Source organism: Choloepus didactylus, assembly GCF_015220235.1.
Source record: "Choloepus didactylus isolate mChoDid1 chromosome 11 unlocalized genomic scaffold, mChoDid1.pri SUPER_11_unloc2, whole genome shotgun sequence".
Lineage (NCBI taxonomy): Eukaryota > Metazoa > Chordata > Mammalia > Pilosa > Megalonychidae > Choloepus > Choloepus didactylus.
Window position 1 is genome coordinate 11404 of NW_023637579.1, and position 22497 is coordinate 33900.

Genomic DNA, 22497 nt, shown 5'->3' on the forward strand with positions numbered 1-22497 from the left:
ACACTACGTAAGTCCACCACTATGTGTGTACATAATGGAAGTTATGAGAATAGACAAACTTTTCTTGGTCTCTTTTTTGGGTAAATCTGTCAGTTTTTTGATATTTCATAAAACATAAGGTTTAGTGATGATAACAGAAATACTTCCAGTGTCCCTGGCTTTAGTAACAAAGAATTCAGCAATCTTTTAATATTATGAAGTTAGCTGAAAAATTCTCATATTTGCATGCTCTGGATCATAATTTTTCCAAAACTAATGTTAAGGACTGGATTCCCACATTTGGACCACCATAATGGCATTGCCTATGGTCCCTGCACATTTTGGGATCTATTATCTCTTTGATTATTAAGATGATTCTTCCAGTGGGTTGTGACTGATACTCCCTAATAGGCCATTACTGAGGAGAAATGGGAATTATCTGGACCTCTTCTTGACTCAGTAATGTGTGCAGGACTGTCTCAACTACAGATAAATATTGTTACCGAGATGAAGTTCTGTTCCCTCTAAGATCAAAAGCAAAGCCAACATATTTGTTCCTACACTTCAGATATTTAATCACTGACCCCCCAAAAATGCCCATTACTGATCCATTACAGGCAATAACAGAAGTACATTCATTTACCCTAGAAGACTCCAAAATGACAGGCTTCACATTCTATCCTGACTCCAATAGTATTTCCACCACTTATCTCCATAACTCAGCCACAAATATCAATAATTTGCCCAACCCCTTCTAACAACACCCCTCACAGAGACACAATAACTCATGAACGCAACCTAAATTTCTGAATAATTTCCCCTGAGTTTATACTAAATACATTCTACATCATGAAATTTCTGGATCTCTCCAAATGGGTACTATCCACCTAATACAGACTTTTTCCTCTTACTTCATGTTTTCATGATTTTCCCAACTTATTTCATGTTTCATGGTTATTCCTAAATTCAGTATTTTTTTTTTTTTTTTTTTTAGCACATTAAGGCTTGTTTTTCCCTGAATGATAGTGCATGGTAATTACAGGTTAGTGTTTCATTCCTATGGAGACCACTTATTTTACTTAAAGGATAAATTACAAATTAAGGCACTCCTACATTGAGTAAATAGAATTCCTCACATGTAATTTCTCTGGCTTGCTTTTCAGTTAGAGTGGTAGATGAGGGCTCTCCAATTCCATTAGATTTATATTATGAGTTCTCTCACAGATCAGACAATTCATTAAGGGTTTTCTACATAGATGACATTCATACACATTGTCTCCTGTATGACTTTATGTTAACTGAAATACTACAGGTGGCTAAAGGTACTACCACATAAATTACATACAGTATTCCTTAAGTATGTGAGTTCTCTAGTATGTTTAAAGGCTAAAGCTATGTTGGAAGTCTCTTCCATGTTCAAAATACGTGTAGTGTGAGTCCACTCATATAAGCAAAGGTCATAATATTGACTGAAATCTTTCCCACATTGATGACCTCATAGGATTTCTTTCAAGTATGAAAAACTTCATGTTGTCTAAGAATATAAAAATTAAGGTTTTCCCATAAAGGTTACATTCTTATGGCTTCTGTCCATGGTGTGTTCTCTGATGTTGCCTGAGGCCATTATGTTGAGTGAAAGCTTTCCCACATAGATGACATTCATAGGGCTTCTCTCCAGTGTGTGTTCTCAGATGTTGTTTAAGATATGAAGAATGACTGAAGGCTTTCCCACAAGTATGGCATGCATGGGATTTCTCTGCAATGTGTCTTCTCTCATGTTTTCTAAGATAACAATTTTGGCTGAAGGTTTTCCTACAGATTTGGCATTCATAGGATTTCTCTCCATTATGAGTTTTCTCATGCTCTCTAAGGTATGAAGAATCACTGAAGGCATTCCCAAAGGTATGGCCTGCATGGTTTTTTTTTCCAGTGTGTGTTCTCTCATGTTTTCTAAGATAACAATATTGACTGAAGGCTTTCCCACAGGTATGGCATGCATAGGGTTTCTCTTGACTGTGAATTCTCTCATGTTTTCGTAGAACAGAACAACGAAAAAAGGCTTTCCCACAGGTATGGCATTCATAGGGTTTCTCTCCAGTATGTGTGCTCTTATGTTGCCTAAAAGAAGAATTTTGTCTGAAGGTTTTCCCACAGATTTGGCATTCATAGGGTTTCTCTCCAGTATGAGTTCTCTCATGTTCTCTTAGGACAGAACAATAATTGAAGGCTTTCCCACAGGTCTGGCATTCATAGGGTTTCTCTCCAGTGTGTGTTCTCTTATGTTGTCTAAACTCAGAATTTTGTCTGAAGGTTTTCCCACAAATCAGGCATTCATAGGGTTTCTCTCCAGTGTGGATTCTCTCATGTATTATAAGAGTATAATGGCTACCAAAGGCTTTCTCACATAGATGGCATTTATGGGGTTTCTCTCCAGTGTGCGTTCTCTCATGTTGTATGAGTTTAGAACAATTAATGAAGACTTTCCCACATGTATGGCAGTCATACAGTTTCTCCCCAGTGTGCATTCTCTCATGTACACTAAGAGGATAATATTGAGAATAGGTTTTACCACATAGATGACATTCATAGGATTTCTCTCCAGGGTGAATTCTCCCATGTTCTCTCAGACTAGAATATCGACTGAAGGTTTTCCCACATAGATGGCATTCATGAGGTTTCTCTCCAGTGTGAGTTCTCTCATGTCGTCTAAGATTAAAATATTGACTGAAGGCTTTTCCACATAGATGGCATTCATGAGGTTTCTCTCCAGTGTGAGTTCTCTCATGTCGTCTAAGTTGAAAATTTTGACTGAAGGCTTTTCCACATAGATGACATTTATGGGTTTTCTCAATAGTGTGGGCTCTTTCATGTCGCCTAAGTCTAGAATATCGACTGAAGGCTTTCCCACATAGATGACATTCATAGGGTTTTTCTCCAGTGTGAGTTTCTTCATGTTGTCTAAGTTGAAAAGGTCTAATGAAAGTTTTCCCATATAGAAGGTATTCATACGGTTTATCTCCAGTTTCAATTCCAGTATACTGAAAAGATGACTGGTCACTGAGGACTTTTCGAAGTCGTTTGGTTAAATATTGTTTCTTTCTCATTGGAGTCAATGCTTTTGGAGTTACTGTAGATCTGAGAGTGGAATCTTCTTGCAAGTAATTACATTGAAAGGAATTGTTTTGAGTGTGAGATATCTGCTGTGGGGAATTAGATGACAGACAGTAAAACATTTGTTCATATATAAAAAGTTCTTCATTTCCCAACATGAATTCTCAACCAATCCTTAAGTCAAACTCTAATTAAAATTTTTCCCATGTTAGTTTCATATACACATCATTCAATCAGGTTTTTGTAAGAACTCAGTTTAGAGGTTTATGCTCAATTTAATTTTTCCCTAAATTCAAACTACCACAGATTTTTATTGGATTATCATTTAACCCCACATTAATCAGCTAAATTCCTAATTTATTCAATCTCTGGGTTTCTATTTGGAAAACTAATGTTCACATCAATGAAGCTTACCAATAACATGATGTGAGAATTGTCTTTCCTGCAGGCAAGGTACATGAATGTCATTTCTTGCTTTTTACAGTCACTTCTTCTGTCTATAATTATTGGGGAAAAATACAATAATTTGTTAGAGTAGCATTACAAGAACGAAAACATTGAATTCTCCCAAATATTCCTGTCATATATTCAAACACAGAGACATGGCTGGGAAGGAATATCAAATTAAGGAATACTCTAAGCAGAAGAAAACAGTGAAGGACATTAAAAATCAGAGAAGATTTTCAGGATGAAAATGAGAAAAATTAAAAAGTTGGGATTTCAGGGAAGTAAAAAGGGAGAAAATCTTACAAGAGTAAGACCAGGACAAGGCTTGTTATGTGAAAGTTTAATTCCAATTGTACATGAATATTTTTTTTCCAAAGCTAGACACTTGAATAGAGCTTAATAAAGTGTATAGATTGACCACATATGAGGAAAATTAGCCCTTATGGTTGCCTATGTTTCAGAAATCATATTTTGCTTAAGGAAACCTGAAGTTGATATTTCCAAGGACCTACTCACTAACTGATGAGGCCCTCCATTATTGATGCACAGTTTCCTACAGCTCACCTGGACTCTGGGTTTGGAGAAATCCCATTTCTTCTGTCCATATTTCCTTTCCTTGTGACAACTGGGAGAGCACATCTGATGTGCAGACCTGACATCCAGTTTGTAGGGAGACACCTAGATTTTGAGTTAAGTGTTAATAGTGCAGTATCAAGTCCATGGCAGGCTACCAAAGAAAAAGGTAAACATTGAAGTTAAGGCAGGCAAAAGTACTTTGAAAACAGAACATTGATAATATTTCACCAGTAAAAGGGTAATTGTTGACCTTCTCATACCAGTGGGAACCTCTGGTTGCTGCTGCCCATGTACAAGTTCAAAGAGAGACTGCAGGGTCCTCAATAAAAGGGAAGAAATTCTGTTTCCACAGTTGTGATTATTTTCAAAAATAATCCAATAACCATAAATTCCACCAAAAAATTAAATTCTATGTGGAAAACAATATATGTGGTGTTTTTACTATTGTGTTCCGAACCCTCAGCTTAGCCCTTAGAGCAGCATAATTATTTCCAAATATTTAGTCACCTATTTATCCATTCAAAAATAAATTCAGAACTGCTCTCAGTGTTGGAGACTGAGATTCAAGAAAGACATTAAGTTTATGCTAAGGAGAATTAAATTCTATGGAGGTAATATAGATGTACGAAAAATGTTAGAAAATGTTTCATTTGAGTATTTTATGTGTTTTAAAATAATTTAAATGTATACATAATATAAAATATAAAAAATATAAAAATGTTAAATGGGGAAGCTGACCAAGATCCTTGAAATACATAAATAGAAGATGTCACATTAGAGATATGATACATATCAAAGGCAGATAAATTTTCAGAGACCCACCTACTGAGATGAGATGACTGATATTCTCCAGCATCACTTCTCTGAACAGCTGTTTCTGTGATGTATCTAGCATTGCCCACTCTTCCTGGGTGAAGTATATAGCTACATCCTTGAAGGTCATTAACTCCTTAAAATACCATAGAAATTGGGGTTCACACAAAGCCATTGTTACTAAACTCCTGAAGCTCGAAGTGACAGCGCTGATGAAGCATTGACTGTATTTATAAACCTGTGTTATGTGTTGTGACATATACCTGGAAATTTCTCAATAGATTTTCAATTATGACTTCCTGATGCTAATTTTAATACTTGCTCTACAGCATCCATAATTGAAATACTCTTTTATGCCAACTACAATTAAATCTCTAGACTCATAAGACAGAAATATCCATGATATATCACTTTTAAAAAATGACTATGGTAAGTTTATTCTTGTGTATGGATGACCTCACTTGTTCTCATTTCCAAAATTGTTTCCCAGTATGCTATATATTTGAATAGATTCATGCACAATTGAGTGCAGTGCTATCTAAATTCAATTTACTGGTCTATTATTCACAAAAATGGCAGGGGACTTTGAAGCAATGTCTAGAATTCTGGAGAACTGAAAAGGTTTCAAAAAAAACTCAGGGTCAGTAAGCACTGCCTTCCTCAAATCTATATAACTCAGTTGTTTGCAAAACAGCTGGTTCAGGAACACAAGTCAGGGACCCTTTACATGGTTGTAGTGAAAGATGGCACTAGTATGACCATTCCTGTGGTAAGAGACCACCCATTCTCAACACTTTCTGGGGACTATAAACACTAGTTTTCACTATCCATCATATCTTCATTCAATCTGTCTGTTCAAAACTAAAATTAGCCCCTTCATTGCTCTGCTCTTCAAATCTTGAAAAATTTTCACAGTACCATAAATTTTATTGTCCCTAAGGGAATAATACTGAGACACATTGAATCCATTTATCAACTCTGAATTAAGTTGATTTACAAAAATTGCAGATGGGCAATTGGGAACAACAAATGTAAGGAAAATCACTGTTTTCTTTTCTCTAAATATTCAAAATGTGCAAACTGCCCCATCTGCTGGCAAAAGTGGTGTAACTTCAGGTAACAAATTCCCTACTCACCTGTAGTTGCATTGTCAATAGCTCTGCTGACAAATATCTTTCTCAGGATTTTCACTGAAAGTGAGACAGGCAGAAGGTTGGCAAAGCTGAAGAAAAAGAGACAGAGGCCTTCAGACTCAAGTTTTGATCACAGTTTCCAAACTCATATGTCATGAACCCCAAACCCTTCACCTGGAAGTAAACCCAGGCCAATCAATAGGAACACAAAGTATGTTCCAAGGGAAATAGGGGGAGGCCTCTCCCAAGGTGAAGGCATAGGAGTTCCTGGCTTCTCTAGCACATAATGAAGATACGGATATCTTCATTTTATAGATAAGAAAATAAAAAACTGAATTGAATGTATTAGTTATCCCACAGTGTTCAGAGACTTTTAATTTCCTCCCTGCTTCCAAAATACATAAACTCCAGACCCAAGTCTCACCTGGAATTAGTTCTCCACCATAAGAGTATGCAGACTGGAACTTCACAGATATAATTATGTTTGGTTAGCATTGGTTCTCCAACATCCATTTCTGTACTCTGAAATCTCCTTCCCTGCTTTAACTTGCACTTATCCTTCCAGGTATACTTGTCCTAAATGATCTTGGTTGTTTCACACATCATGTATAACAATGTAACACCCTTAACATTCAGTTCCAGATCTCAGCCCAAAGAATTTGTGATATGAACCAAATGAATATGGAGTTGAACTATGTTCTAGTTTGCTAATGCTGCTGGATGCAAAACACCAAAGTATATACTGCTTAGTCATCACCCACAGTTGGGTGGGGCGCATCTCCACAGAAGCACTAAAAGAATTACAATTAATCAATATTAATATGTCTGCCCACACAAGATTACATCAAAGATAATGGCATTTTTGGGGACGTAATACATTCAAACTGGCACAACCCATTTCTTTCAGTGCATAGATGAAACTCATAATAATCAGATGAATGATGTAATTTGCCAGATCACCTCAGTTTAGCATTAAAATCTCTATAATCATTCCATCATTGGTATCTATTAGTTATTCTTTCTCATTGAAGGAGCAAGTTCCCCCCAATTAAGTTGACTGTCTCTAATTGAATTCCTGTCTTTTCTATTTCTTCAGACACCATATTAATGATTAAAATTGAAATCTTTACCAGAAACCTCTACTCTTATCACAACCAATCCCATAATGACTTTAATTCATTTTCTCTTCAATTTTGAAGCAAAATATTCCTATACAAATTTTCTCTTATGCCTCATACTGCTCATTTCACAATCAAACCACATGAGCAATTTTACCATTTTCTCACACTGCTTTAAATAATGACTTACTGGCATCACTAAAGATTCCTCTTCAAAACATCATGCTAACAGCTTGAATGAGGTCCCCATAAATAAATCCAATCCATGGGTCTCAGTATATAATTTGGAAACAAAGAATAATTGGAACATAACCTCTCCTTGATAACTTTCTTTTCTCTGATATCTCAGTCCTCTGAGTGTCTATTCTAGTCACTCCTTCTTCTCGTATTCTGCATTGTATTCATAAAAGAATATTAAAATGTCTCAAGACACAATGCTATCCTCTCTTCCATTTCTAGATACTATCTGAGGAAGTAAAAAATAAAATCACATACCAGTAACATTTACATATTTTAAGATACTACCTTCATTGAAAAATATATGGAAATTGATGACAGTATTTATAAAATGGAAATGGGTAAGGCAAGCTCACATTTCATTGTTTAGAAAAGTCCCCAAATTCAAAAATAAGGGACATTGAAATCTACTCAATTCTGAGGCAAGTTTCACAGAACAGTACAACTTTGCTTTCCTCCCAAAGTTCTGAACTATTCACCTTCTTTGTGGGAGAATTCAACTCGTATTTGCATTCCCTCTGTATAGGCAAAAACATTAAATAAATTTGAGTGATATATTCCAGGGAACAAACCCTAACTGCAGATACAAAACCCAATCAGTGTTTCATTCCATGGGGTACATCCTATTCACCTTGGATTTACAGGATAAAAATGAAATCCGTACAATGTGGAGGTGTTGGACTTCCTCACCTGGATTGTTGCTGATGTTCTCATGAACACTGGAGACTGATGGCTTGATGTGCTGAGCCCTCTGTCTTGGGGCTTGCCCTTATGAGGCTTGTTACTGCAGAGGAGAGGCTAAACCTGCTTATAATTGTGCATAAAAGTCTCCCCCTGAGTTCCTATTTGTTGCTCAGATGTGGCCCTCTCTCTCTAAGCCACCTTGGTGGGTGATCTCAGTGTCCTCCCCCCTACATGGGACCATTATTTGTAACTGGAAATTTACAAGTCTTGGAGATACAAGAGTGACCTAGGTATGCTGGGTCTATATGGGGAAAGAACTAGAATTCCTGAAAGAAGTCTGGGAATAAAAATAAAGGGAAGAGGAAGATACATGAAAATTTGTGATGGACATAAATGTGAAAAAATGAAACATATTACTGACATGGGAGATGGGAGAGGGCAGTAGTGAGGCAGAGGCCACATAGTTCTCACTAGAACTTGTTAAAGATGATCCCTAACTCTCCCAAGATAAAACAGGAGGTCCATTTCATAAGACTTTTTTTGCAGTGGTAAAAATTAAAATTAAGTACCCACCACATGTACTACATACTTTGTTTTCTGACTAAGGATTAGAATTTGTATTTGAGTAGAATTCAAGGGTTCATTTTTATTAATTCCCTATTTGATTAGATTTTAAAATCTCTACATGCTAGCAAATATCACTAGAAAAGCACTGAGATATAAAAGTCTATGTTAATGTATATATGAAAATAATTTTCCTTTTATCAAAAAATAGGCGAAAGAAGTCAGTAGGAGGCGGGGCAAGATGGCAGACTGGTGAGCTGTATGTTTTAGTTACTCCTCCAGGAAAGTAGGTAAAAAGCCAGGAACTGCGTGGACTGGACACCACAGAGCAATCTGTCTTTGGGCATACTTCATACAACACTCATGAAAACGTGGAACTGCTGAGATCAGCGAAATCTGTAAGTTTTTGCGGCCAGGGGACCCGCGCCCCTCCCTGCCAGGCTCAGTCCCGGGGGAGGAGGGGCTGTCAGCTCCGGGAAGGAGAAGGGAGAATTGCAGTGGCTGCTCTTATCGGAAACTCATTCTACTGATTCAAACTCCAACCATAGATAGACTGAGACCAGACACCAGAGACTCTGAGAGCAGCCAGCCCAGCAGAGAGGAGACAGGCATAGAAAAAAAACAACACGAAAAACTCCAAAATAAAAGCAGAGGATTTTTGGAGTTCTGGTGAACACAGAAAGGGGAAGGGCGGAGATCAGGCCTTGAGGCGCATATGCAAATCCCGAAGCAAAGCTGATCTCTCTGCCCTGTGCACCTTTCCTTAATGGCCCTGGTTGCTTTGTCTATTAGCATTTCAATAACCCATTAGATCTCTGAGGAGGGCCGTTTTTTTTGTTTTTTTTTTTTTTTTTTTTAAATCCTATTTGCTTTTTCTAAAACAATTACTCTAAGAAGCTCAATACAAAAAGCTTCAAAGAATTGAAATTTGGGCACGTCAAGTCAAGAGCAGAACTAAGAGGGCTCTGAGACAAAAGGCAATAATCCAGTGGCTGAGAAAATTCACTAAACAACACAACTTCCCAAGAAAAGGGGGGTGTCCGCTCACAGCCACCATCCTGGTGGACAGGAAACACTCCTGCCCATCGCCAGCCCCATAGCCCAGAGCTGCCCCAGACAACCCAGTGTGACGGAAGTGCTTCAAATAACAGGCACACACCACAAAACTGGGCGTGGACATTAGCCTTCCCTGCAACCTCAGCTGAATGTCCCAGAGCTGGGAAGGGGGAGCAGTGTGAATTAACAGAGCCCCATTCAGCCATCATTTGAGCAGACTGGGAGCCTCCCAACACAGCCCAGCAGCCCAGAACTGCCCTGGGGGGACGGCACTCACCTGTGACATAGCACAGTCATCCCTCAACAGAGGACCCGGGGTGCACAGCCTGGAAGAGGGGCCCACTTGCAAGTCTCAGGAGCCATACGCCAATACCAAAGACTTGTGGGTCAGTGGCAGAGACAAACTGTGGCAGGACTGAACTGAAGGATTAGACTATTGCAGCAGCTTTAAAACTCTAGGATCATCAGGGAGATTTGATTGTTAGGGCCACCCCCCCTCCCCGACTGCCCAGAAACACGCCCCACATACAGGGCAGGCAACACCAACTACACACACAAGCTTGGTACACCAATTGGGCCCCACAAGACTCACTCCCCTACTCACCAAAAAGGCTAAGCAGGGGAGATCTGGCTTGTGGAGAACAGGTGGCTCGTGGACGCCACCTGCTGGCTAGTTAGAGAAAGTGTACTCCATGAAGCTGTAGATCTGATAAATTAGAGATAAGGACTTCAATTGGTCTACAAACCCTAAAAGAACCCTATCAAGTTCAGCAAATGCCACGAGGCCAAAAACAACAGAAAATTATAAAGCATATGAAAAAACCAGACGATATGGATAACCCAAGCCCAAGCACCCAAATCAAAAGACCAGAAGAGTCACAGCACCTAGAGCAGCTACTCAAAGAACTAAAGACGAACAATGAGATCCTAGTACGGGATATGAAGGAAATCAAGAAGACCCTAGAAGAGCATAAAGAAGACATTGCAAGACTAAATAAAAAAATGGATGATCTTATGGAAATTAAAGAAACTGTTGACCAAATTAAAAAGATTCTGGACACTCATAGTACAAGACTAGAGGAAGTTGAACAACGAATCAGTGACCTGGAAGATGACAGAATGGAAAATGAAAGCATAAAAGAAAGAATGGGGAAAAAAATTGAAAAACTCGAAATGGACCTCAGGGATATGATAGATAATATGAAACGTCCGAATATAAGACTCATTGGTGTCCCAGAAGGGGAAGAAAAGGGTAAAGGTCTAGGAAGAGTATTCAAAGAAATTGTTGGGGAAAACTTCCCAAATCTTCTAAACAACATAAATACACAAATCATAAACGCTCAGTGAACTCCAAATAGAATAAATCCAAAAAAACCCACTCCAAGACATATACTGATCACACTGTCAAACATAGAAGAGAAGGAGCAAGTTCTGAAAGCAGCAAGAGAAAAGCAATTCACCACATACAAAGGAAACAGCATAAGACTAAGTAGTGACTACTCAGCAGCCACCATGGAGGCGAGAAGGCAGTGGCACGTTATATTTAAAATTCTGAGTGAGAGGAATTTCCAGCCAAGAATACTTTACCCAGCAAAGCTCTCCTTCAAATTTGAGGGAGAGCTTAAATTTTTCACAGACAAAGAAATGCTGAGAGAATTTGCTAACAAGAGACCTGCCCTACTGGAGATACTAAAGGGAGCCCTACAGACAGAGAAACAAAGACAGGACAGAGAGACCTGGAGAAAGGTTCAGTACTAAAGAGATTCGGTATGGGTACAATAAAGGATATTAATAGAGAGAGGGAAAAATATGGCAAACATAATCCAAAGGATAAGATGGCCGATTCAAGAAATGCCTTCACGGTTTTAACGTTGAATGTAAATGGATTAAACTCCCCAATTAAAAGATATAGATTCGCAGAATGGATCAAAAAAAATGAACCATCAATATGTTGCATACAAGAGACTCATCTTAGACACAGGGACACAAAGAAACTGAAAGTGAAAGGATGGAAAAAAATATTTCATGCAAGCTACAACCAAAAGAAAGCAGGTGTAGCAATATTAATCTCAGATAAAATAGACTTCAAATGCAGGGATGTTTTGAGAGACAAAGAAGGCCACTACATACTAATAAAAGGGGCAATTCAGCAAGAAGAAATAACAATCGTAAATGTCTATGCACCCAATCAAGGTGCCACAAAATACATGAGAGAAACATTGGCAAAACTAAAGGAAGCAATTGATGTTTCCACAATAATAGTGGGAGACTTCAACACATCACTCTCTCCTATAGATAGATCAACCAGACAGAAGACCAATAAGGAAATTGAAAACCTAAACAATCTGATAAATGAATTAGATTTAACAGACATCTACAGGACATTACATCCCAAATCACCAGGATACACATACTTTTCTAGTGCTCACGGAACTGTCTCCAGAATAGATCATATGCTGGGACATAAAACAAGCCTCAATAAATTTAAAAAGATTGAAATTATTCAAAGCACATTCTCTGACCACAATGGAATACAATTAGAAGTCAATAACCATCAGAGACTTAGAAAATTCACAAATACCTGGAGGTTAAACAACACACTCCTAAACAATCAGTGGGTTAAAGAAGAAATAGCAAGAGAAATTGCTAAATATATAGAGACGAATGAAAATGAGAACACAACATACCAAAACCTATGGGATGCAGCAAAAGCAGTGCTAAGGGGGAAATTTATAGCACTAAACGCATATATTAAAAAGGAAGAAAGAGCCAAAATCAAAGAACTAATGGATCAACTGAAGAAGCTAGAAAATGAACAGCAAACCAATCCTAAACCAAGTACAAGAAAAGAAATAACAAGGATTAAAGCAGAAATAAATGACATAGAGAACAAAAAAACAATAGAAAGGATAAATATCACCAAAAGTTGGTTCTTTGAGAAGATCAACAAGATTGACAAGCCCCTAGCTAGACTGACAAAATCAAAAAGAGAGAAGACCCATATAAACAAAATAATGAATGAAAAAGGTGACATAACTGCAGATCCTGAAGAAATTAAAAAAATTATAAGAGGATATTATGAACAACTGTATGGCAACAAACTGGATAATGTAGAAGAAATGGACAATTTCCTGGAAACATATGAACAACCTAGACTGACCAGAGAAGAAACAGAAGACCTCAACCAACCCATCACAAGCAAAGAGATCCAATCAGTCATCAAAAATCTTCCCACAAATAAATGCCCAGGGCCAGATGGCTTCACAGGGGAATTCTACCAAACTTTCCAGAAAGAACTGACACCAATCTTACTCAAACTCTTTCAAAACATTGAAAAAAATGGAACACTACCTAACTCATTTTATGAAGCTAACATCAATCTAATACCAAAACCAGGCAAAGATGCTACAAAAAAGGAAAACTACCGGCCAATCTCCCTAATGAATATAGATGCAAAAATCCTCAACAAAATACTTGCAAATCGAATCCAAAGACACATTAAAAAAATCATACACCATGACCAAGTGGGGTTCATTCCAGGCATGCAAGGATGGTTCAACATAAGAAAAACAATCAATGTATTACAACACATTAAAAACTCGAAAGGGAAAAATCAATTGATCATCTCAATAGATGCTGAAAAAGCATTTGACAAAATCCAACATCCCTTTTTGATAAAAACACTTCAAAAGGTAGGAATTGAAGGAAACTTCCTCAACACAATAAAGAGCATATATGAAAAACCCACAGCCAGCATAGTACTCAATGGTGAGAGACTGAAAGCCTTCCCTCTAAGATCAGGAACAAGACAAGGATGCCCGCTGTCACCACTGTTATTCAACATTGTGCTGGAAGTGCTAGCCAGGGCAATCCGGCAAGACAAAGAAATAAAAGGCATCCAAATTGGAAAAGAAGAAGTAAAACTGTCATTGTTTGCAGATGATATGATCTTATATCTAGAAAACCCTGAGAAATCAACGATACACCTACTAGAGCTAATAAACAAATTTAGCAAAGTAGCGGGATACAAGATTAATGCACATAAGTCAGTAATGTTTCTATATGCTAGAAATGAACAAACTGAAGAGACACTCAAGAAAAAGATACCATTTTCAATAGCAACTAAAAAAATCAAGTACCTAGGAATCAACTTAACCAAAGATGTAAAAGACCTATACAAAGAAAACTACATAACTCTACTAAAAGAAATAGAAGGGGACCTTAAAAGATGGAAAAATATTCCATGTTCATGGATAGGAAGGCTAAATGTCATTAAGATGTCAATTCTACCCAAACTCATCTACAGATTCAATGCAATCCCAATCAAAATTCCAACAACCTACTTTGCAGACTTGGAAAAGCTAGTTATCAAATTTATTTGGAAAGGGAAGATGCCTCGAATTGCTAAAGACACTCTAAAAAAGAAAAACGAAGTGGGAGGACTTACACTCCCTGACTTTGAAGCTTATTATAAAGCCACAGTTGCCAAGACAGCATGGTACTGGCACAAAGATAGACATATAGATCAATGGAATCGAATTGAGAATTCAGAGATAGACCCTCGGATCTATGGCCGACTGATCTTTGATAAGGCCCCCAAAGTCACCGAACTGAGCCATAATGGTCTTTTCAACAAATGGGGCTGGGAGAGTTGGATATCCATATCCAAAAGAATGAAAGAGGACCCCTACCTCACCCCCTACACAAAAATTAACTCAAAATGGACCAAAGATCTCAATATAAAAGAAAGTACCATAAAACTCTTAGAAGATAATGTAGGAAAACATCTTCAAGACCTTGTATTAGGAGGCCACTTCCTAGACTTTACACCCAAAGCACAAGCAACAAAAGAAAAAATAGATAAATGGGAACTCCTCAAGCTTAGAAGTTTCTGCACCTCAAAGGAATTTCTCAAAAAGGTAAAGAGGCAGCCAACTCAATGGGAAAAAATTTTTGGAAACCATGTATCTGACAAAAGACTGATATCTTGCATATACAAAGAAATCCTACAACTCAATGACAATAGTACAGACAGCCCAATTATAAAATGGGCAAAAGATATGAAAAGACAGTTCTCTGAAGAGGAAATACAAATGACCAAGAAACACATGAAAAAATGTTCAGCTTCACTAGCTATTAGAGAGATGCAAATTAAGACCACAATGAGATACCATCTAACACCGGTTAGAATGGCTGCCATTAAACAAACAGGAAACTACAAATGCTGGAGGGGATGTGGAGAAATTGGAACTCTTATTCATTGTTGGTGGGACTGTATAATGGTTCAGCCACTCTGGAAGTCAGTCTGGCAGTTCCTTAGAAAACTAGATATAGAGCTACCATTCGATCCAGCGATTGCACTTCTCGGTATATACCCGGAAGATCGGAAAGCAGTGACACGAACAGATATCTGCACGCCAATGTTCACAGCAGCATTATTCACAATTGCCAAGAGATGGAAACAACCCAAATGTCCTTCAACAGATGAGTGGATAAATAAAATGTGGTATATACACACGATGGAATACTACGCGGCAGTAAGAAGGAACGATCTGGTGAAACATATGACAACATGGATGAACCTTGAAGACATAATGCTGAGCGAAATAAGCCAGGCACAAAAAGAGAAATATTATATGCTACCACTAATGTGAACTTTGAAAAATGTAAAACAAATGGTTTATAATGTAGAATGTAGGGGAACTAGCAGTAGAGAGCAATTAAGGAAGGGGGAACAATAATCCAAGAAGAACAGATAGGCTGTTTGGCGTTCTGGGGATGCCCAGAGATGACTATGGTCTGTTAATTTCTGATGGATGTAGTAGGAACAAGTTCACTGAAATGTTGCTATATTATGTAACTTTCTTGGGGTAAAGTAGGAACATGTTGGAAGTTAAGCAGTTATCTTAGGTTAGTTGTCTTTTTCTTACTCCCTTGTTATGGTCTCTTTGAAATGTTCTTTTATTGTATGTTTGTTTTCTTTTTAACTTTTTTTTTCATACAGGTGATTTAAAAAAGAAAGGAAAGTTAAAAAAAAAAAAAAAAGAAAGAAAAAAGACAAACAAGGAAAAAAAAAAAAAAAAAAGATGTAGTGCCCCCTTGAGGAGCCTGTGGAGAATGCAGGGGTATTCGCCTACCCCACCTCCATGGTTGCTAACATGACCACAGACATAGGGGACTGGTGGTTTGATGGGTTGAGCCCTCTACCATAAGTTTTACCCTTGGGAAGACGGTTGCTGCAAAGGAGAGGCTAGGCCTCCCTGTATTTGTGCCTAAGAGTCTCCTCCTGAATGCCTCTTTGTTGCTCAGATGTGGCCCTCTCTCTCCGGCTAAGCCAACTTGAAAGGTGAAATCACTGCCCTCCCCCCTACGTGGGATCAGACACCCAGGGAAGTGAATCTCCCTGGCAACGTGGAATATGACTCCCGGGGAGGAATGTAGACCTGGCATCGTGGGATGGAGAACATCTTCTTGACCAAAAGGGGGATGTGAAAGGAAATGAAATAAGCTTCAGTGGCAGAGAGATTCCAAAACGAGCCGAGAGATCACTCTGGTGGGCACTCTTACGCACACTTTAGACAACCTTTTTTAGGTTCTAAAGAATTGGGGTAGCTGGTGGTGGATACCTGAAACTATTAAACTACAACCCAGAACCCATGAATCTCGAAGACAGTTGTATAAAAATGTAGCTTATGAGGGGTGACAGTGGGATTGGGAATGCCATAAGGACCAAACTCCACTTTGTCTAGTTTATGGATGGATGTGTAGAAAAGTAGGGGAAGCAAACAAACAGACAAAGGTACCCAGTGTTCTTTTTTACTTCAATTGCTCTTTTTCACTCTAATTATTATTCTTGTTATTTTTGTGTGTGTGCTAATGAAGGTGTCAGGGATTGATTTAGGTTATGAACGTACAACTATGTAATGGTACTGTAAACAATCGAAAGTACAATTTGTTTTGTATGACTGCGGGGTATGTGAATATATCTCAATAAAATGATGATAAAAAAAAAAAAAAATAGGCAATTGTTTTCTTATGACTATTCACATATTTCTCACCTGGCATTGTATTTTCTAAGGAAATGCACTTCAAAAGTTACCTGCACAATGAAAACTGTATGCATTTTATTTCATTTTCTTTCCTAACTGCTCTGCCTAGAACCTTTACTAAAATGTTGAAAGGCAGTCGTGAAAGAAGGTATCCTTCTGCTCCTGATCTAGGGGGAATTCTTGAAATGTTTCACTACTCTGTATTTAACCTGTGGGGTTTTTATATTTTTAATCATGTTGAGGAAGTCCCATGCCTTTCATAGTTTTTTTTTTTTTTTTGCTACCTTAATATAGAAAGGGTGCTAGATTTTCCATGTCAAATGACATGACCACATTGTTTATTCCTTACATTCCTTTAAAGTGGTTTATTGATTTTGTTGAGTTGCCATTACAATCCTGAGAGCAAGCCAAGTTGGAGATGGTGTATAATAATTGTAATGTGCAACTGGAAATTATTTGCGGTCATTTTGCTAAGGATTTTTGCTTTTCTATTCACTAGAGATAGTGGACTGTTGTTTGATTTTCCTGAGATGTCTTCTACTGACTTTATTATTAAAATGATGCACCTCACAGAGTTAGAAGATGTTAATTTTTTACTAATTTGGAAGTTCTGAGAATGAAAGATGTTAGGTTTTTTTTTGTTTTGTTTTGTTTTTTTATAATATTTAGTAAAAGTCATCCGTGAAGGGGTGGGCAATATAGCAGTAAGGTGAAGTGTGGAATTTAGTTATCCTCCAAGGAAGCTGATAAATAGCCAGGAACTGCCTGAAACTGTTTGGGGGAATTCTGTGACCAGACACACACTGTACATCAGTCTGGAAAGGGACAAACAGCTGAGATCACAGCAAAGAATTGGAAACTATATGGATTACACCCTCTTCCTGAGATCTTGGCCTGTCTGCACAGGGAAAATCTGAGTGCGGTTTACATTTAGAGGCAGGGCAAGAACCAGAGAAAACAAGAGCTGAAAAATTCTGATGAAATAATCAGAACCTATGCTTGGTTCTACAATACTTTGAACTGAATAGCAAAGAACAGAGAACAAGGCCAACCAAGAAAACCCTAGGTAAAAGAGTGAAAATGAGCTCCAGAATAAACTAATCAGGAAAATCGTATGCCTAGAAAACAAAAAATCATGAGCCAAACTTGGAAACATGAAAACATGAACCAAAGGAAACTAACACTACAAGTGACATAAAGGAGTTGAAACAACTAATTAAAGATGTTCAAAGAAATTTGCTATATCATTACAAAAAAAAAAAAACAAACAAACAAATAAATGAGTTGAGGGAAGATATGGCAAAAGAGATGAATATAAAGAAGACACTGGCTGATGAGGAAGAATTCATAAGTTTGCAAAAACAAATAGAAGAACTTATGGGAATGAAAGGCACAAAAGAAGAGATAGAAAACACAATGGAGACATACAACAGCAGATTTTAAGAGGCAAAATAAAGAATCAGTGAACTAGAAGATAGGTCATCTGAAATCATACACACAAAAGAACAGATAGGAAAAAGAATGGAAAAAATATGAGCAGGGTCTGAGGGAACTGAATGACAAAATGAAGTACACAAATATACATGTTATGGGTGTTCAAGAAGAAAGGAAAAGGTGTAGAAAGAACAATGGAGGAAATAATCACTGACAATTTTGCAACTGTTATGAAAGATATAAAATTAAGAGATTGAAGAAGTGCAGCATACCCAAACAACAGACCTGAACAGAACTACTGCAAGATACTTATGGATCAGATTTTACAATGTCAAAGACAAAAAGAGGATTCTAAAAGCAGCAAAAGAAAGTGAACCATCACACACAAGTAAAGCTTGATAAGACTGTACCGATTTCTCTGCAGAAATCATGGAGGTGAGAAGGCAGGGATATATGTTTAAGATACTGAAAGAGAAACAATGACAGCAAAGAATTCTATATCCAGAAAAACTGTTCTTCAAAAATGAGGGGAAGTTTAAAATATTTTCAGACAGACACTGAGAGAGTTTGTCAAGAAGAGATGTGCTCTACAATAAATACTAAAGACATGCTACAGGCAGATAGGAGATGAAGAGGTTTGGAGTGGAGTATAGAAATTAATACTATCAGAATCTGTAAGGGGAGAGGAAAAAAATAAGAGATGACACATAAAACCCAGAAGACAAAATGGTAGAAGTACTTTCCTCATTAATAACATTACATGTTAATGGATGAAACTCCCCAAAGACATATACTAGCAGAATGAATAAAAAACATGATTAATCTATATGCTGTCTACAAAAGATTCACTTTACACACAAGGAGAAAAATAGGTTGAAAGTGAAAAGCTGGGAAAAGATATTACATGCAAACAACAAATAGAAAAGAGCAGGGGTAGATATATTAATAACAAATTAGAATTCAAATGTCAAATACTGAAAGGAGACAAAGGACACTATATATTAATAAAAATGACAATTCATCAAGAAGACATACCAGTAATAAATATTTATGTACTGACCCAGAGTGCCCCAAAATACATGATGCAAACACCGACAACACCAAAGGGAGAAATGGGCACATCTACAACAACAGCTGGGAACTTCAATACACTGCTTTCACCAAGGCAAAGAACATCTAGACAGAGGATCAATAAGGAAACAGAAACATTGAACTGTATGATAAATGAGCTAGATTTGACAGACATTCATCGAACATTACACCTGACAAGGGCAGAATAAAGATTATTCTCAAGTGTTCATGGATCATTCTCCAGGACAGACCACATATTGGGTCACAAAGCAGGATTCAATATATTTTAAAATACTGATATTGTACAAAATACTTTCTCAGATAATAATGGAATGAAGTTGGAAATAAATAACAGGCAGAAGACTGGACAATTCACAAATACATGGAGGCTGAGCAATACACTTTTTTTTTTTAAGTCCAGATTTGCATGAAGATGCAAATCTGATGACCACTTATGTTAATGTTAACCAGTTTTGTTTTTTTTTTAATTATTATTGGGATTGTTCAGATACCATACAATTATCCAAAGATCCAAAGTGTACAATCAGTTGTCCCTGGTACCCTCATACAGCTGTGCATCCATCACCGCACTTAACTTTTGTTCAATTTTTAGAACCTTTTCATTACTCCAGACAAGAAATAAAGTGAAAGATGTAAAAAGAAAAGGAAACTCAAATCCTCCCATATCCCTAACCAACTCCCCTCAATTGCTGACTTGTAGTGTTGGTACAGTATATTTGTTACTGTTTATGAAAGAATGTTGAAATACTACTAACTGTAGTATATAGTTTGCAATAGGCATATATTTCTTCCCTATATGCCCCTCTATTATTAACTTCTAGTTGTATTTTCATACATTTGTTCTGGTTCGTGGAAGAGTTTTCTAATATTTGTACAGTTAATCGTGGATATTGCCCACCATAGGATTCAGTTTTATACATTCCCATCTTTTGACCTCCAGCTTTCCTTCTGGTGACATATATGACTCTGAGCTTCCTGTTTCCACCTCAGTCACATGCCATTCGGCACTGTTAGTTATTCTCACATCTTGCTACCTACACCTCTGTTCATTTCCAAACATTTAACTTCATCCTAGTTGAACATTCTGCTCATACTAAGCAATCACTCCCCATTCTTAAGCCTCGTCCTATATCTTGGTACTTTATATTTCATGTCTATGAGTTTACATATTATAATTAGTTCTTATCAGTGAGACCCTGCAATATTTATCCATATGTGTCTGGCTTATTTCACTCAGTATATTGCCCTTGAGGTTATGACATCAACCCATTTTTTTCAAGATGGTTTTGTTCACAACCCATACATTCCATCCTATGTAAACAATGGATGGTTCTCTGTATGGTCACATATTTATGTGTTCAACACCTTCACCACTATCTACATAAGGACATCTACATTTCTTCCACAAGGCAGGAGGGAGAGTCAAAGAAGGTAGAGAGGGAAAAGAAAGAGGAAAAAAATGACAGCTAGGAAGTAGCAAAAGGAAAAGCAATCTTAAATCAAAGTAGGGTAAAGAGTCAGACAACACCACCAATGTCAAGTGTCTAACATGCCTCCCCCATCCCCCCTTCTTATCTGCATTTACCTTGGTATATCACCTTTGTTACATTAAAGGAAGCATAATACAATGATTCTATTAGTTACAGTCTCTAGTTTACATTGATTGCATCCCTCCCCCAATGCCTCCCCATTTTTAACACCTTGCAAGGTTGACATTTGCTTGTTTTCCCTCGTAAAAGAACATATTTGTACATTTTATCACAATTGTTGAACACTCTAGATTTCACCAAGTTATACAGTCCCATTCTTTATCTTTCCTCCTTTCTTCTGGTGTCTCACATGCTCCCAACCTTCCTCTCTCAACTGTACACATAGCTATCTTTGTTCAGTGTACTTACATTGCTGTGCTACCATCTCCCAAAATTGTATTCTGAACCACACACTCCCATCTTCTCCTATCACTCTGCTGTGCTCCCTTTAGTAATTCCTGTAGGGCAGGTGTCTTGTTCACAAAGTCTCTCATTGTCTGTCAGAAAATATTTTGAGCTCTCCCTCATATTTGAAGGACAGCTTTGCTGGATATAGGATTCTTGGTTGGAGGTTTTTCTCTTTCAGTGTCTTAAATATATCACACCACTTCCTTCTTGCCTCCATGGTTTCTGCTGAGAGTTCCACACATAGTATTATTAAGCTTCCTTTCTATGTGATGGATTGCTTTTCTCTTGCTGCTTTCAGGATTCTCTTTCTGTCTTTGACATTTGATAATCTGATTATTAAGTGTCTTGGCATAGGCCTATTCAGATCTATTCTGTTTGAAGTATGCTGTACTTCCTGGATCTGTAATTTTATGTCTTTCATAAGAGATGGGAAATTTTCATTGATTATTTCCTCTATTATTGCCACCACCCCTTTTCCCTTCTCTTCTCCTTCTGGGATACCAATGATACATAGATTCTTGTACTGTGTTTCATCTTTAAGTTCCTGGAGATGTTGCTCATATTTTTTCATTCTTTTCTCCATCTGCTCCTTTGCATGTAGGCTTTCAGGTGTTTCCTTCTCCAGTTTTTGAGTGTTTTCTTCTGCCTCTTGATGTCTGCTGTTGTATGTTTCCATTGTGTCTTTCATCTCTTGTGTTGTGCCTTTCATTTCCATAGATTCTACTAGTTGTTTTTTTGAACTTTCAATTTCTGCCATATATATGCCCAGTGTTTTTTTTACAGCCCCTATCTCTTTTGTGAAATATCTCTAAAGTTTTTGAATTGATTTAGCATTACTTGTTTAAATTCCTGTATCTCAGTTGAAGGGTATGTTTGTTCCTTTGACTGGGTCATAGCTTTGTTTTTGTTAGTGTAGGTTGTAGTTTTCTGTTGTCTAGGCATCTGACCTCCTAGGCCATCCCAATCAGGTTTTCCCAGACAAGAACAGGTTCAGGTCACAGAAGGAGGAAATATTCAGTATCTGGTTCCTGTGATGGTTTTTCTTAGAGGATTAATACACCTGTGCTTTTCTGTTTGGAGGTGCAGTCTGTCACTGCCTGTGTAAGGGGGTGTGGCCTGTGGCTCTCCTCCCCCAGGCTTTGGGGTCTGGTTCTGGAAAGGTGGGTGGTAAAGCTGGGCCCCTCCCTTTCCTTTGGGAAGCTATGCCCCCACCAAAGAGGTCACTGCCTATCAGGAAGTTCTTTGTTTCTCTGACTCTGCTGATCAA

The 22497-nt window shown here is 37.6% G+C and overlaps 1 protein-coding gene across 6 annotated transcripts in view; it reads right to left on the bottom strand.

Annotated features, from left to right (window-relative positions):
• Positions 1–915: 915 nt before the first annotated feature.
• Positions 916–22497, bottom strand: part of LOC119524558 (zinc finger protein 596-like) — a 79501-nt gene continuing 57919 nt past the window's right edge. For 3 of the 6 annotated variants that reach the window (XM_037823246.1, XM_037823244.1, XM_037823245.1), the window contains 5 exons: positions 6063–6148; positions 4936–5062; positions 4102–4215; positions 3505–3587; positions 916–3179 (listed from right to left, as the gene is read on the bottom strand). In XM_037823246.1, coding sequence (XP_037679174.1) covers positions 1557–3179; positions 3505–3587; positions 4102–4215; positions 4936–5062; positions 6063–6074 — 1959 coding nt within the window. In that variant the 5' untranslated portion in view covers positions 6075–6148 and the 3' untranslated portion in view covers positions 916–1556. Of the gene's footprint in view, positions 3180–3504; positions 3588–4101; positions 4265–4935; positions 5063–6062; positions 6149–7893; positions 8170–22497 lie in introns of those variants that run through there. The other 3 variants (XM_037823247.1, XM_037823248.1, XM_037823249.1) reach the window with 3 other exon arrangements.